The sequence below is a fragment of the Chelonia mydas genome, chromosome 1 (assembly GCF_015237465.2).
Source record: "Chelonia mydas isolate rCheMyd1 chromosome 1, rCheMyd1.pri.v2, whole genome shotgun sequence".
In the NCBI taxonomy this organism is placed as follows: Eukaryota; Metazoa; Chordata; order Testudines; family Cheloniidae; genus Chelonia; species Chelonia mydas.
Genome location: NC_057849.1, coordinates 32,052,940 through 32,069,059, shown reverse-complemented (window position 1 = coordinate 32,069,059; position 16,120 = coordinate 32,052,940). Strand labels below are relative to the sequence as shown.

Below are 16,120 nucleotides of genomic sequence, written 5' to 3'. Positions count from 1 at the left end.
CATGCATGCAGGTTTAAGCAAGAACTGGCTCTGACTGCTCCCTTGTTGCAGAGGCTGGTCTGACTCAAACAGCCCTGTAATAACAGCTGAGCCACCTTTTCCCTCTTCCTTCCTCCTTCTATCTGCGGACCTCTCATTCTCCTTGTTATTGTCACTATTCTGCTTTCTTATGAAGACTGGACAGAGGAGCTATTAAGCCTGTCAAGGCTTTCCTCCTTAGCCATCTATCATCTGCCCTCCACCCCCGTTATGAAGCTGCACAGCTACATTCTTCTTTGTCAGACTCTTGCTTCTTATGTGGTTTATATACAAGAATGGGAGCTGAGCAGGAGGGAGGAAGAGGAGAACGCACAGTGGGAAGGAGGAGGAGCGGAGTATGGTGGAGGTAGAGTGTCAGAGAACTGCAGAGCAGGGCTCTATCGAGGCTCCCTCAGCCTTGTGTGCCACACAAAACAAGCACCTGTGCCCCACTCAACTCAGCCATGCTGCTGCCTCCTTCCTCCTTCCCTCATGTAACATCATAAGGTCCTGGCAACTCAAACTAATCAGCTTTCTCTTGAACTGGATCCTGCCACCTACTGGGTGGCAGGCAGCTGTCAGACTTGGACTGTAAGTTACTAGCATTTTGGTGCCTGCCTGCTTGCCAGTTTCACATCAGCACCTACGGTTCCATGGATTATTGTTATTGGATGCTGTATGTCTGTTACTCTATTGCTCGGAGGTCCCATTAGGCTCAGGATCTTGTTGTTCTAAGTGCTACACAAAAAGGTGGCCGTGATCCCAATCTCATAAATTAGAAGGCCGGAAGGGACCACTGTGATCATCCTGTATAATACAGGCCATAGAAGCTTCTTGAGTTAATTCATGTTTGAACTAGAGCATTTTTTCTTAAAATCGGGGGATGGATCACAGGGCATGGATCACTTGATGATTACCTGTTCTGTTGATTCTCTCTGGGGAACCTGGCATTGGCCACTGTCAGAAGACAGGATACTGGGCTAGATGGACCTTTGGTCTGACACAGTATGGCTGTTCTTATGTAATTCAATACTGAATTTAAAATTGCCAGTGATGGAAAATCCATGAGAACCTTTGGTAAGTTGTTCCAATAATTAATTACCCTCACTGTTAAAAATGTGCACCTTATTTCCAGTCTGAATTCATCTAGCTTCAACTTCCAGCTGTTGCATTGTGATATATCTTTGTCTGCAAGACTGAAGAGTCCACTATCAAATTTTTGTTTCTCATGTTCCTCATTTTGTTACTTATAAACTGTCATCAAGTCACCCTTTAACCTTTTCTTTAAGCTAAATTGATTGACCTCTTGGAGTCTCACTACCTCAAAGTGCTTACAGCCAAAGAGAAGGTACACAGGAAGGGAGGGGGGAAGAAAATATACACAGTTTTTATATACATTTGATTTTTTTTAATGGTCTTAGGTTTGCAATTATGTAAATAAGTGCTGCTCAGTCTTGCCACCAAGCCTTGGCTGATTTATTATAAGATCACAGCAGAAAGAACCATGAGTAAGGCTACAATTCTGTTATGGAGGTCACAGATTCTGGGACCATTGTGACTTACCTCTTCTGGGGCAGGGCTGGAGCAATGGTCAGCCCCAGGGCTGCTGGAGCAACAGCCGCCAGAACAGCTGACCGGTGGCTAGCCCTGGAACTGCCACAGCATCAGTCCCTGTCCTGCCAGAACAGCGGCTGGGGTTGGGTCAGCCCACCTGGGGCTGGAGAAGCAGCAGTCAGCCCCTGCCACAGGAGCAGGTGCTAGTCCCCGCGACGCTTTCTCTCCCCCACCACCCCCAGGTGTTTTTAGTAAAAGCCAGGGACGGGTCTCTGGCTTCCGTGAATTTTTGTTTATTGCCTGCAACCTGTCCATGACTTTTACTAAAAATAACCATGACAAAATCTTAACTTTAGCCCTGAGCGATCTTCTGACGGTGCTTGAGCACTCTCCTGGTGCTGGATCTGGAACTGCTTATTTGCCTTTAGTCTAGCCCTTTGCTGGGAAATGTATGGAAGCCCACAATGAAATGTGACAGAAAGAAAAATAAAGCAGAATGGAAGGAAGAAGAGGTTGGACAACATAGAGATGGCTCCACTTCCTAGAGGAACGACATCCAAGGAATGGATGTCTGCTCTACTATAATTAAAGTGACAAGACGAAAACAAATCCCACTGATTGTGTAAACAACTAAAGGGCCTGTGTGATGATCACATATTTCCCCAAATGGAAACTGAAGCAAGAAAGGTGTGGTGGGAAGAATAGTAACAAGTTTGATTATTTTTACCCAAAGCTAAACTTTGGAAAGGGCAGTTTCATTAAGAGGCAGCCTACTGTCCTCGGCTTCTGTACAGGTACTGTCACAGCAGATGGAGAAAATCAATGGTCTATCTGGTTTCAGAGTAGCAGCCGTGTTAGTCTGTATTCGCAAAAAGAAAAGGAGTACTTGTGGCACCTTAGAGACTAACAAATTTATTTGAGCATAAGCTTTCGTGAGCTACTGCTCACTTCATCGGATGCATTCAGTGGAAAATACAGTGGGGAGATTTATATACCCAGAGAACATGAAACAGTGGGTGTTACCATACACACTGTAAGGAGAATGATCACTTAAGATGAGCTAATACCGGCAGGAGAGCGGGGGGGGAGAAAACCTTTTGTAGTGATAATCAAGGTGGGCCATTTCCAGCAGTTCTGGAACCTCTGAGGAACAGTGGAGGGGAGAGGGGGGGAAATAAACATGGGGAAATAGTTTTACTTTGTGAAATGACCCATCCACTCCTAGTCTCTATTCAAGCCTAAGTTAATTGTATCCAGTTTGCAAATTCATTCCAATTCAGCAGTCTCTCCTTGGAGTCTGTTTTTGAAGTTTTTTTGTTGAAGAATTGTCACTTTTAGGTCTGTAATCGAGTGACCAAAGAGATTGAAGTGTTGTCCAACTGGTTTTTGAATGTTATAATTCTTGATGTCTGATTTGTGTCCATTTATTCTTTTACGTAGAGACTGTCCAGTTTGACCAATGTACATGGCAGAGGGGCATTGCTGGCGCATGATGGCATATATCACATTGGTGGATGTGCAGGTGAACAAGCCTCTGATAGTGTGGCTGATGTGATTAGGCCCTAAGATGGTGTCCCCTGAATAGATATCTGGACACAGTTGGCAATGGGCTTTGTTGCAAGGATAGGTTCCTGGGTTAGTGGTACTGGTGTGTGGTGTGTGGTTGCTGGTGAGTACTTGCTTCAGGGTGGGGGGCTGCCTGTAAGCAATGACTGACTTGTCTCCCAAGATCTGTGAGAGTGATGGGTCATCCTTCAGGATAGGTTGTAGATCCTTGATGATGCGTTGGAGAGGTTTTAGTTGGGGGCTGAAGGAGATGGCTAGTGGCGTTCTGTTATTTTCTTTGTTGGGCCTGTCCTGTAGTAGGTGACTTCTGGCTACTCTTCTGGCTCTGTCAATCTATTTCTTCACTTCAGCAGTTGGGTACTGTAGTTGTAAGAATGCTTGATAGAGATCATGTAGGTGTTTGTCTGAGGGGTTAGAGCAAATGCGGTTGTATCGTAGAGCTTGGCTGTAGACAATGGATCGTGCAGTGTGATCTGGGTGAAAGCTGGAGGCATGTAGGTAGGAATAGCGGTCAGTAGGTTTCCATGAAAGCTTACGAAAGCTTAGGCTCAAATAAATTTGTTAGTCTCTAAGGTGCCACAAGTACTCCTTTTCTTTTTGCAAATGGTATAACTCACTCTCTTTCTCTGAGAGAAGTATAGAAAGGATGAACCTGACAAATGGGGGCATGTTTGCACAGCAAGGGATGCTTCCTTGGAAGGTACAAAGTATTGTTTCCCACTCCTCCATGTCAGTCTCTGAAAGCATATGGCTTTAATTTTTAACTAAAATTCAATTGTGTAGGGTACTTACCGTCCTGAAGAAGTTTGTTTAAGTGAACCAGCACTTTCGAACAACTGGGCTCTTGCGGCCACTCTGAAAATTGAGTTAAAAGGCATTTGGTTTTAAACTTGTCCCTTTCAATGAATTGCATAGAGTTATTTCAGTTTTAATAATCTAAGGCAGCGGTTCTCAAACTGTGGGTTTGGACCCCAAAGTGGGTCACGATTCCATTTTAATGGGGTCGCCAGGACTGGCGTTAGACTTGCTGGGGTCCGAGGCCAAAGCTGAAGCCCAAGCCCCACCTCCCGGGGCTGAAGCCCGAGCCCTACCACCTGGGACTGAAGTCTGAGCCTGAGCCCCACTGCTCAGGGCCGAAGCCCGAAGGCTACAGCCTTGGGTGGCAGGGCTCAGGTTACAGGCCCCCAACCTGGGGCTGAAGCCCTTGGACTTTGGCTTTGCTTCCTCCCTTCTCCGTCTCTCCCCCATGCCTAGGGCGGCAGGGCTCGGGCAGCCTCCTGGGTTCATGCAGTAATTTTTGTTGTCAGAAGGGGGTCACGGTGCAATGAAGTTTGACAACCCCTGATCTCAGGTATTTTTAGTTGGACAGACAAGAAAATATTAATTGTTATTTTAAATTCTTTATTTGATTCTTAAATTGACTGTGCTCCTTTTTTCAATCTGAAAAATGTAGGACCAATGGAGGAAGCCAAGAAGCAAGTCATGCTGAGCTTAGGTCCCAGTTCAGCAAGAAACTTAAGCGTGTGTCCAACTTGAAGGACATGAACAGTCCAACCAGCTTCAAGTGAGGCATGTGCTAAAATACCTTGCTGAACTGGTAAAACAGTAAGGAACTCTGCTGAAAATGCAACACAAAACATTGCCATAATTTTTAATTCATATTCATGTCTTGTCACTGAATAAACCTGCAGTGAGGAAGATGTAGTTTCTGGAGAGGGAAAATGGGTGTTATCATTTCTGGGTTCACTGACCACCAATCCTGTGCTATGAGCACTAGAAAACACTTTTAACCCACAGTTTATGTGAAAATAATCATTTCTATTTTGTAACGCATTCCAACCCAAGAAATCTCTAGCTACTTCATCAAAAGCAAAGAAATTATTTCAGCGCATGCAATGGAACACATCAGTTTCAGAGAGGAATTAAATTTGTCTGGCTCCGATTTCTGTCAGAAGAAAGAGGTGATGATGAATAACACTTTATTCCTTGACATATCGCCTGGGCAGTCCTTGGCATTTAGATCTCTTAAAATAATAAGCACAGAAGAAGCAGAGAGATAATGTTAGAGCTGGCTGAACAGTATTAGTTAAATAATTTGTTCCATGGATTTAATTTTCTCTCCTCATTATTGGCTTAATTCAAAGCCCAATGGTGAAGTCAATGGGAGTCTTTCGCTGATTAGAGCTGGGTGAAATTTTTCAGATGAAACTTTTTCACCAATAAATGAAGATTCAGACTGACCAAAACATTTCATGGATGAATACTTGTTGATTTCAGCAAATTGTTTTGGCCAAAATGAAAAAAGAAGAACATTTGGAAATGTCCAAACAGATAATTTCATCACTGTCACAATTAAACATTTTGATTGTTCAGGCTACAGTCACAAGAGGATTTGGGCATCATTCACAAAGCCGCCAGAGGAGGAGGTCATGGCAGTTGTGCTTCCCCTCGCTTATCACCTTTAGGGCACTACCTTGGGATGTTGGAAACCCAGGTTTGAATCCCTGCTCTGGAGCTGGGGTTTGAACCCAGGTCTCCCCCTCTAGAGTGACTGCCCTCACCACCAAGGTATAGGGTATTTGGGGATGGGCATCTCTCAGTCTCTCCTGTTGAAGGTATTCTACTTTGTGCAAAATACTTGAATAATCAGTGGGAATGACTCTATAGCACAGTGGCTAGGGCATTCCCATATGAGGGGGGACACCCACGTGCCAGTCCCTGCTCTGACGACTTCTTAATTATTTATACAAAGTGGAACAGTTTCAACAGGAGAGACTGAGAGACCCCAGAACTAGAATAGCCTATAGTCTGGTGGGTAGGGCACACACCCGGAGAGGGGAAATTTGCATTCAAGTCACTGCTCCAAAACAGGGATTCAAAGCTGGGTCTCTCACATCCCATGTGAGTGCCCTAACCTCTGGGCTAAAGGTTATAAGGGGGTATCACTACCTTGTCTTCTGTTTCTGTGAATCTAGCCCTTCATTTCTTTTGCTTTTATTGACAACACATGAAATGAAACATCTTGGTTCAACCTAAACCAATTAGCCAAAAATTTAAAAAAAAAATTTTTTGATTTCAGTTGAACTCAAAGCAATTTTTTAAAATTTTTCAGAACTGCCAATAAATCAGAAAAATGTATTATTGACAGAGCTCTGCCACTGATTTCAATACACTTTGGGTAAGCCCCCATCTGCCTAGTTTTCAGAGTTTATGAGGCTTGATGAATAATTCACAAAGATGACAATTTAATTTGATTTATCTCATCAAATATTCATGACTACTTTTCCCATTGTTCACCGAGCTGTATAGGATAGTTTGTATGGGAACATAATGTAATACATCAAATCTCCACTCAGTCTTGATGACTTACACGGATCCTGGTCTCTGATAGCCATTACTTGATGCAGTATCCAATCTCAATCTCCTGTGCATTTTCGGTGGCAACTCAGGATTCGGTGGAGCCTTTGGTGTATCTTTGGCATCAATTGAGGCTAAGCTCTGTACAGATCCACCGCAGCTTTTGTTACCTACAGGGAACAAACAGAGTGCAGGGAATATAAGATTTCAGTGTACCTTAATAACATGTATATCATACATAACATAGCAGGATTTTTAAAAAGAAATAAAATAGGCAGAGATAGTGTTTACTAAGAAAGACAACAGACAGCCTATCAAGCAGAAGGGTAACTAGGAAAGCATCACCACCAAAAATGGAGAGAATAAAATTAAAACTTTGAAGAAGGCGGAAGATTGTTATGCTGCACCGATGAATAGATAATACGTTTTCTGTACACTGATGATGCTAAAACTCCATTAGTAAAACACTAAACAATCCAGCCTCCTGTCTAACACTAATAGCTTCCCCCCAAATAAAAACAGAACAAACAAACAAACAAACAGAAAACAGGTTTATGAAGTTCTTGTCGATGAAAATTAAAACTTGTTTAAATGACTATTTTGTTACCATATCTTAATAAAATAAAACAAACGTTGCATTGCTTGGATTTTATCTGTCAGAAACAGAAGGTCCTAATGTAATATTAAATAAATATTCAGTAATAACGGCCAGGAAGCCTTAGAAAAAGATGTGTCCTTGTACCTGCTTTGTTCTTATATATGACTTTCACAGGTTCCTAATAGGATAATAATAAATAATAATAATGATAATAATAATACAGTGGTTCACATTTTCAAAGCACTGTATAAAGACTAATACATTTCATACATTTGTTAAGTAAAATTTACCTGCCTTGCAAGAAAGTCCCCAATTTCTACCCAAGTTGATTTATTTGTACTGAAGAAGCACTAAGGAGCCCTAGGCCATAACCCCATCGTACTCAGCACTGTACAGATCTACACAGCAGATCAGTGGAAGAGCTAAAGGAAGAACTCAAGGGTTCCTGGTTCCGAATCTCATGCTCAATCCATCAGAATTTATTGTCTCAATGATTGTGTTAACCTTAGCACTCCACAACATTATAAATAAATTAACTTCTTTTGGTATCTGTTTTTAAGGGTAATACCCAGTCAATTATCAAGGTATTGTGAAATCATCTTGTGATGGACTGGACTCAGTTTCTGGATTCCAAAACAGGAGAAGTGGCCAAAAATCTCCTCTTTCATCCCACGTGTGCACACAGACTTGTTCAGCCACACCTTTGTAACCTAGTGGCTAGATTATATGATATACCTGAACATGAGAATGGCCATACTGGGTCAGACTAAAGGTCCATCTAGCCCAGTATCCTGTCTTCTAACAGTCGCCAATGCCAGGTGCCCCAGAGGGAATGAACAGAGCAGGCAATCATTAAGTGATCCATCCCGTCGCCCATTCCCAGCTTCTGTCAAACAGGCTAGGGACACCATACTGGCTAATAGTCATTGATGGACCTACCCTCCATGAATTTATCTAGTTCTTTTTGAACCCTGTTATAGACTTGGTCTTCACAATATCCTCTGGCAAGGAGTTCCACAGGTTGACTGTGTGTTGTGTGAAAAAATACTTCCTTTTGTTTGTTTTAAACCTGCTGCCAATTAATTTCATTTGGTGGTCCCTAGTTCTTGTGTTATGAGAAGGAGTAAACAACACTTCCTTATTTACTTTCTCCACACCAATCATGATTTTATAGACCTCTATCATATCCCCCCTTAGTCGTCTTTTTTCCAAGCTGAAAAGTCCCAGTCTTCTTAATCTTTCCTCATTTGGCAGACGCTCCATGCCCCTAATAATTTTTGTTGCCCTTTTCTGAACCTTTTCCAATTCCAATATCTCTTTTTTGAGATGGGGTGACCACATCTGCACGCAGTATTCAAGATGTGGGTGTACCATGGATTTATATAGAGGCAATATGATATTTTCTGTCTTATTATCAATCCCTTTCTTAATGATTCCCAACATTCTGTTTGCTTTTTTGACTTCCGCTGCACATTGAGTGGATGTTTTCAAACAACTATCCACAATGACTCCAAGGTCTCTTTCTTGAGTGGTAACAGCTAATTTAGAAAAATTATCATCGGATGCATAGAATGGAACACATAGTAAGAAGATATATATATACGTACTATATGTTCCCTTCTATGCATCCGATCAAGTGGGCTGTACCCACGAAAGCTTATGTTCTAATACATTAGTTAGTCACTAAGGTGCCACAAGTAATCCTGTTCTTTTTGTGGATACAGACTAACACGGCTTCTTCTCTGAAACCAGCTAATTTAGACCCCATCATTTTATATGTATAGTTGGGATTATGTTTTCCAATGTGCATTACTTTGCATTTATCAATATTGAATTTCATCTGCTATTTTGTTGCCCAGTTATGCAGTTTTGAGAGATCCTTTTGTAGCTCTTCGCAGTCTGTCTGGGACTTAACTGTCTTGAATAGTTTTGTATAATCGGCAGATTTTGCCATCTCACTGTTTACCCCTTTTCCAGATCATTTATGAATATGTTGAATAGGAGTAGGCCCAGTACAGACCTTGGGGGACATCACTATTTACCTCTCTCCATTCTGAAAACTGACCATTTATTCCTACCCTTTGTTTCCTATCTTTTAACCAGTTACCAATCCATGAGAGGACCTTCCTTCTTATCCCATGACTGCTTACTTTGCTTAATAGCCTTTGGTGAGGGACCCTGTCGAAGGCTTTCTGAAAATCGAAATACACTATATCCACTGGGTCCCCCTTGTCCACATGCTTGCTGACCCCCTTCTGGGGACACTTAAAGAAAAGCCATCTTCTAAGTAGGACACACTGACTAGAGCACATTATAACAGCACTTAGCCTTCTGCACCACTTGCCAATTCACCTTGGAATTCAAGGTGTTGGTAGTGTTCTACAAAAATCCTACATGATCTTAGATCGAGTTATTGTAGAAACGGTCTTGACCTGTTACAAGATGCAGCTGAAAACAAAGCCAGCATATAACCTTAAGTGGTGAAAGTGAGGGCGCTGGGGACTAGGTGTTCTCAGCCCAGAGCCCTATGGACTTGAATTCAAACACCAAGTCTTGTCACCTTTAATCATGATGCAAGACTCACCTCTGAGAGGGTGCTGAATCCTGGCTAGCTACTCCAACCCTACATGTAACTAAGCCATGCTAAATGAGGTGAGACTATTGTTCCAAGTTGTGAGGAAGGTTGATGCCTTTTAAACTATGTAAAGGGCACAAATAAAGGGCACCTTAGAAATATTGCTCAAAAAATGTCTGGACAACAAAAGAACATGCCGGAAAGATTCCAAAGTAAATGAACAAAATCAATTAATTTCAACAGCCTTTTGATTAACTTAATTTTTTCTGGTGCATCATGTTAAACTCAGTGGTGTTCTGATAGAACAACTTAATGCAACATATAGGACCTACCTTCTGCTGAAGGGATTGATCTGAGGGAGGAAGCTGCAGATCTTTTCAGCCCAGACAGACCATAAAGCCCTTTTTTGGTCAGATCTATTGGTGGAGATGTATTCTCTGGGCTAGTGACAGAAGCTACACTTTGACAGTCTGACTCCACGTCTGTTTTTGTTGCATCCTCCTTAGAGGAGGATTCTGGACTTGTGGTCCAGAGGCCTGAGCTCTTCTGTCCATTGGAAGAAGGTGGAGATGCAATCCATGGAATTCCTCCTGATTTCTCCCTGGGTTGGGATGAGGCGGATTTTGTGGTGCTGTTTTGTTCTGACGAATGAGAAGAGAGTGATTCTATGCTGCCCATGGGGGTGCTGTCTGGGCTACTACTGTATGAATCACCTGAAGAGGAGCGGGGAAAAGAAGAAAAATGACATTTTGCATGTAAATTACGCTTTCTAAAAGTGTCCATTTTCCCAATGCATATGTGGCCCCTGGAGCCTTCAATAATCATGAAACTCGTTAGTATATACCTTTTGCAGATAACAATTCTCCAAAGGGAATGGGTATTTGGTTAATTTGCATTTCAATGGGGCAACTGTTTTATGTCCCCTTCTATGTGAAGGATGCAGTCACATATTCCTCTGATGGCTTGCTCCAGCCATAGGCTACCGCGACAATACATGTGACTCGGATTGATGACAAAGTCTCCGGTTCTCTTGTTTCGCAGCAACTACTTCTACTGTTTTGTTTTAGTTTGAACTTTCCAGTCTCTTTGAAGATTGCATCCCTGGAAACTTTCTACTTCTGGCTCCCTATTCTCCAACCCCATTGCTGAAGACTGAGGGGATATGGCTCTTGGATCCAGGGACTAACAGAAGCAGGAAGTGCATCTTTGTCTCTCTGGACCCAACTCTCTGAATGCTTTCCTACTTAACCTGAAGATGATCCAGGAATTAGGCCTCATTAAAGCAAGTTAACGTAATCTTTATTGGGCATGATGTGTTAATTGTATATATGGTTGAATACTGATGCTGATTATTGAACTGTTTTAAAGCTGAGAAGGGACCTCTCGAAGTAGTGGAACTTGTGTGGTTTCTCTACACAAGGGGTGGGGTGGCAGCAGTCCATGGGCTGGTGTATCCTCTGCACATGGAGATCAGTTCCATATGAGCTTGTTGCACATCAGTGCACTGTAGGGACCACCTAATTCTTTATTAAACAAAGGTCTCTGAAGTTACTTTAGCCAGCAGACTGGAATAGCAGCTAAGAAGTTCCACGTCTTAGTGGTGATTCCTAACTGGCCCTTTGCTTGCCATCTGTGCATGCAGACACCCAGTTAGAGTGCACAGGTTTGGTATCTGCACACGTTAGGAACACACAAGCGTCTGCATGTAGCTAATTTTGAAAAGTTGATGCTAGGTACCCAAGAACTCCCAAGAACTCTTTGGAGACTTTTACAACAACTAGGTACAAAAATACATTCATTTACAGCTTTATCTATGAATTTAGTTTTTTACGGCAGTAACATAAAGGCTCCTTGAGAAGCCATGAGACCCAAAACTTCTTTTGGAATCAATTTCACACCAATGGAGATGCTAACATTTAGCAGATTAAATTCAATCTGGGCTACAATTTGACTGAAGTTCAACCCCTCCTAATGGTAATATTAGAAAACAAAAAAGTGGGTGATAATGAATAAAGAGGGACTTTTTATTTAAGTATATCTGAAAACGAAGAATCCCTTTAGGTGGCAATTTACTGCAAATAAAACCCTTTGCTTTTAATTATAAATCCATATAGAGGACTAGGTTTAAAGTTCAGCCTCCATGCCATTCAGTGCTTGGCCTTTTTGTTAAGATTGCCAACATGGGTGTCAATTAACAGAAGCTGTGTAGTGGTTTTGGTGGTATAGACAGCTGTCTACTGGGACTTAGACAGAGACCACACAATTCATTTCACACACACGGAAGAGCTGTCTAATGGTAATAGCTTTTGGCCAAGACTAACCTCAACTGGATTGACCTTATTACTGATGAGGTGAAATGCTCTATTATACCATTTCCAATCTTAAAGATGTTATTAAAAGCAAACAAGGTGAATCTTGTATTCTTTTTAGCATTTCACAGTCTGGAGAAGGCCATTTCAAATCACTTGGTGGTTAGTTTGGAATAACAAGCCCCACAATGTATTTTCAATCACTTTATGCCACACAAGAACTGCTTGACAGAACATGCTGTGAAAGGAGCAAGGAAAGCATTCATTCAACAACACTGACGTCTCCTCGCTTTATTGTTACTTTTCATAGAACCACTACAAATAAGCACCCACTGTGCTTGGAGCACAGCAATTACCATTGCTTACTAATTAACAATCAGGGGAACTAAAGAACAAGACATGAACAGAGAGGTAAATAGCTAACAGTATGAATAAACTTACTATCATGGTCTGCCAGACATGGGGTATATCTTCCTTTGGGTTTGCGTGAACCTGTTGAGAGGCAAATTGCTCTTGTTCTTCTGGAAGCTGAACGGGACTGAGGCTGCGGAAGAGGAATGTTGGGGTCTGGTGCACTGTGAAATATCTATAAGTACAAAATATCACAATCAATAACTTTCATTTTCTTTAAAGCTATGATTAACAATCTGCTTATTTTACCCACTTACAGTTGTACCTGATAGGTTTTTTGTTTAAAAAAAAAAAAGTCAATAGGAATTTTTGTACGAAACTAAAATGAAAGTTCACTGAAGATAGATTTTTGTTTTGATTTAATTTTGCAACCTAAGAACTACAGCACTGGATTAGTGCATCACAACATGCAAGTGAAACTGACAGATACAAGACTATAAAAAAATGAACTGAACTAGTTTACTTTCAGTGTTCCTATTAATAGAAATAAAGTAAACAGGGCACAAATGGTGGAAAATACAATAGATGTTTAACATTGCTCCCATTCCAATAACCCAATGTACTATTGGTAACAAGGTAAGAGAGTTGGATTTTCAAAAATCATGATTTTTCACCTGAAAATGTCCTTTGGTCAAGTGCTAACATTGGATGGTGTAAGGGAAAAGCTGGGGGCAGGGTCATAGTCCTGTGTTGGCTCAGCCTGCTTCTAGCCAAGAGGAGGGACTACACTTTCCAGTGAGATCCTGGCCAGCTCCTGCACAAGGCTGGGTGGCTGCTCCTTGTGCTTATGCCTTGCATATCCCTATAACAGTTGGCCAGAATATGGCCCATAGGTTTGATTAAGAAGGAAACATTCTATCTGAAAGTGATCTTCTATAAATACAGCAGACTCTTTTCTTATTTGTAGGAATTGGCTGAAGGTAGTGAATAGGAGATCCGGTAGCATGTTTAACTCCAGTTGCATCACAAATTATATTAAAGTAAAAGGTTCCAGATGAAGTTCTTTTACCTTTTCATAATGCTCTATCAAAATTTCCACTACAATATTCTGAAACTTAATGTTCATCACAGCAGCCACGGTTTCCTCCTGTGCTCTCATTAGAGTCGGCCCAAAGATAACACCAAGGTTGGAGACGGTCATGAGATTTTGCGGACTGTGTAATGAAACCCTGCAAAGGAATTTTTTTAAAAAAGGGTAATTAAACATTCCCTAAATATTGCGCTTATTTCCCATTCCAATAAGGCATCTGACACCACAGAAGTGGACTTTTTTTTTGTTCACCGGCTCAAGTTTCCCTTTTGAAAATAATTTTAAACTTGAATGTGAAAACTTTGCCCAACAAGCTAGAAAATATTGTTTTTTCTTATTGCAAAGCATGACCACCACATGAATTGCACATAAATGATTCACACAGTAGTGATGATGCAGATAGGCCAATGCAAACCACATTAGCAGGTGGATAAAGACAACTATGCTGGACAGAGATTAAAACTTGGTCTGAACATCCAAGAGAGCAACTGTGCAGTTACTTTAGCGACCACAGTAGTTTTCCAAACAGCGAATGTTCAGACACAAATGTATGTATCTATATAAGGCACTGAAATGGGCATTGCCACAGAATACCAGTGGAGACAGTAACTCCATTTATGACAGTGTCATTTGTTGGGAATAGTGTCCCATGAATGCAGGCTCCTGGTTGGCGAAAAACCCTGGCATCATGAACTTTCCCAGTGCAGCCCACATGAACATTCATAAATCAACCTCTGTGGTCTATGAAGGCCTGCATAACAATAGAGCAGTACCCCTTGCGGTTTATATACTCATGTGGTCCTTGAGGAAGGAAAACTATGGGCATATGAGTCTCAGTTTGGAAACCCCATTATCTCAAAACTGGCAATTACTTCAGGAGTATCTTTTATGCTCGCCACCTTGGGGTAAACCATACTGCCTGATTGTCTCTGAAACCTGCACCACCACTTTACCCAGGGTTGACTTCTCAACACCAAACTAGTTGGCAATGGACCTGTAGCGGTTTGGGGTAGCCAGCTTCCCAATGGTTATAGCAACCTTCTCTAAGCAAGGATGCCCTTATGCATGTGTCTTTATGCTGGAGGTTCGGAGTAAGCTGCTCACAAAGCTGCAGAAATGTAGTTTTCTTCAGGATAAAGTTCTGGACCCACTGCTGGTCATCCCACGTCTGCATGGTGATATGATCCCAACAGTTTGTGCCTGGGGCCCTGCTCCAGAAGTGCCAGTCCATGTAGGGGACATCAGCGGCTATACCAAGTATTATGAGCAGCATCAGCCAGTGCAGATCTGCCATGCCTGGGGCCTCCTCCTCTGCCTCCACTTTCTCCTGCTCTATCATAAGCTCTATTAGGTGCCTTTGGTGGGTCAGAAAATGCCACCAAAATGTCCACCAGCATCTCATGGAAGCTCTGCCAGTTTCCTGACACAGGAGTGAAAGAGAAGTTCTTCAAAGGGCGCCTCCCTCCGTGTTGCTGGCTCTGGTAGTTGGTGCATAGACCAAAATGGCTGATTGCCAGGCTATACTGGTGGGCTGTTCAAACTTCCTGTAACATGCAGGGTGGGCAGTAAAGATTTCCCACAGAGCACCATGGTCAAAGGGCTAGAGCGGCCACATTTTAGGAGGGTGCTAGAGAGTCCGTTATGTGGTTGGTTTGACTTGGGTCTGCATGCTACAGTGTGGATGCTAGAGCATCAGGATTGAGCCTGGGTTAGAAAATTCTTAAACTAGGGTTGACAAACAATATAGATGTTCAAGCCCTAGGTTCTCTAACCCAGAGTCAGTTGACTTGCGTCCCACTAACCTGGGGCTTACACTGTAGTGCAGATTTACCCAGGAAGACCAGGGGGTTGAAAAAACAGCTCCAAAGCGACCAAAGGAGCTAGCAAACAGGGGACTTTTGTGAGGGAGTGAGAGAGACATTCCTTCCATTCTGCTCTCAAGCAGCGAGACCCCCGCGACAGAGTGAAAAAACACAAATCAAGGGTTTGGCTCCAGTGAGAGTCCAGTAGCAAGGAGAGGAGGCTGAGGGGCTATAACCTAACGGTTAGAAGGTGCCAGAAAACTCCCTAGCAAAGAAACACACAGGAGAGAGAGAGAAAACAAACAAAAAACAATACTCCTATCAAGCATACTCTAAACTTAGTCCAATAATAACTCCCCCCCAAAACAACAAAAAAATAACCAAGCAATCAAATATCAATACACCTAACAAACATACTCTACGTTTAGGCCAGAAACCACCCCTTCCCCCCCACAATTCCCCCCTCCTGCTAAAAAAATTCCCAATTCCTAAAACCCTCTGCAAGAGTAAAAAGGATGCAGGCAGAGCGGGGGCTCAAGAGGCAATTACAGACCAGTAAGCCTAACTTCAGTACCAGGCAAACTGGTTGAAACTAAAGTAAAGAATAGAGTTATCAAACACACAGATGAACACAATATGTTGGGGAAGAGTCAACACAGTCTTTGTAAAGGGAAATCATGCCTCACCAATCTATTACAATTCTTTCAGGGTGTCATCAAGTTTGTGGAGAAGGGTGATTTAGTGAACACACTGTTTTTGGACTTGAAATTCAGAAAGCCTTTGACAAGGCCCCTCACCAAAGCTCTTAAGCAAACTAAGCAATCACAGATTAAAAAGAAAGGTCCTCTCATGTATCAGTAACTAGTTAAAAGACAGGAAACAAAGGGTAGGAATAAATGG

General features: G+C 42.2%; 1 protein-coding gene across 4 annotated transcripts in view; it reads right to left on the bottom strand.

Annotated features, from left to right (window-relative positions):
- The window catches only part of ARHGAP42 (Rho GTPase activating protein 42), a 308,234-nt gene that overhangs the window by 15,519 nt on the left and 276,595 nt on the right, over positions 1-16,120 (bottom strand). For all 4 annotated transcript variants that reach the window (XM_027821863.3, XM_043529366.1, XM_043529362.1 and 1 more), the window contains 5 exons: positions 13,398-13,557; positions 12,419-12,563; positions 10,001-10,381; positions 6,509-6,665; positions 3,931-3,993 (listed from right to left, as the gene is read on the bottom strand). In XM_027821863.3, the coding sequence (XP_027677664.1) occupies positions 3,931-3,993; positions 6,509-6,665; positions 10,001-10,381; positions 12,419-12,563; positions 13,398-13,557 (906 nt within the window). The remainder of the gene's footprint in view (positions 1-3,930; positions 3,994-6,508; positions 6,666-10,000; positions 10,382-12,418; positions 12,564-13,397; positions 13,558-16,120) is intronic.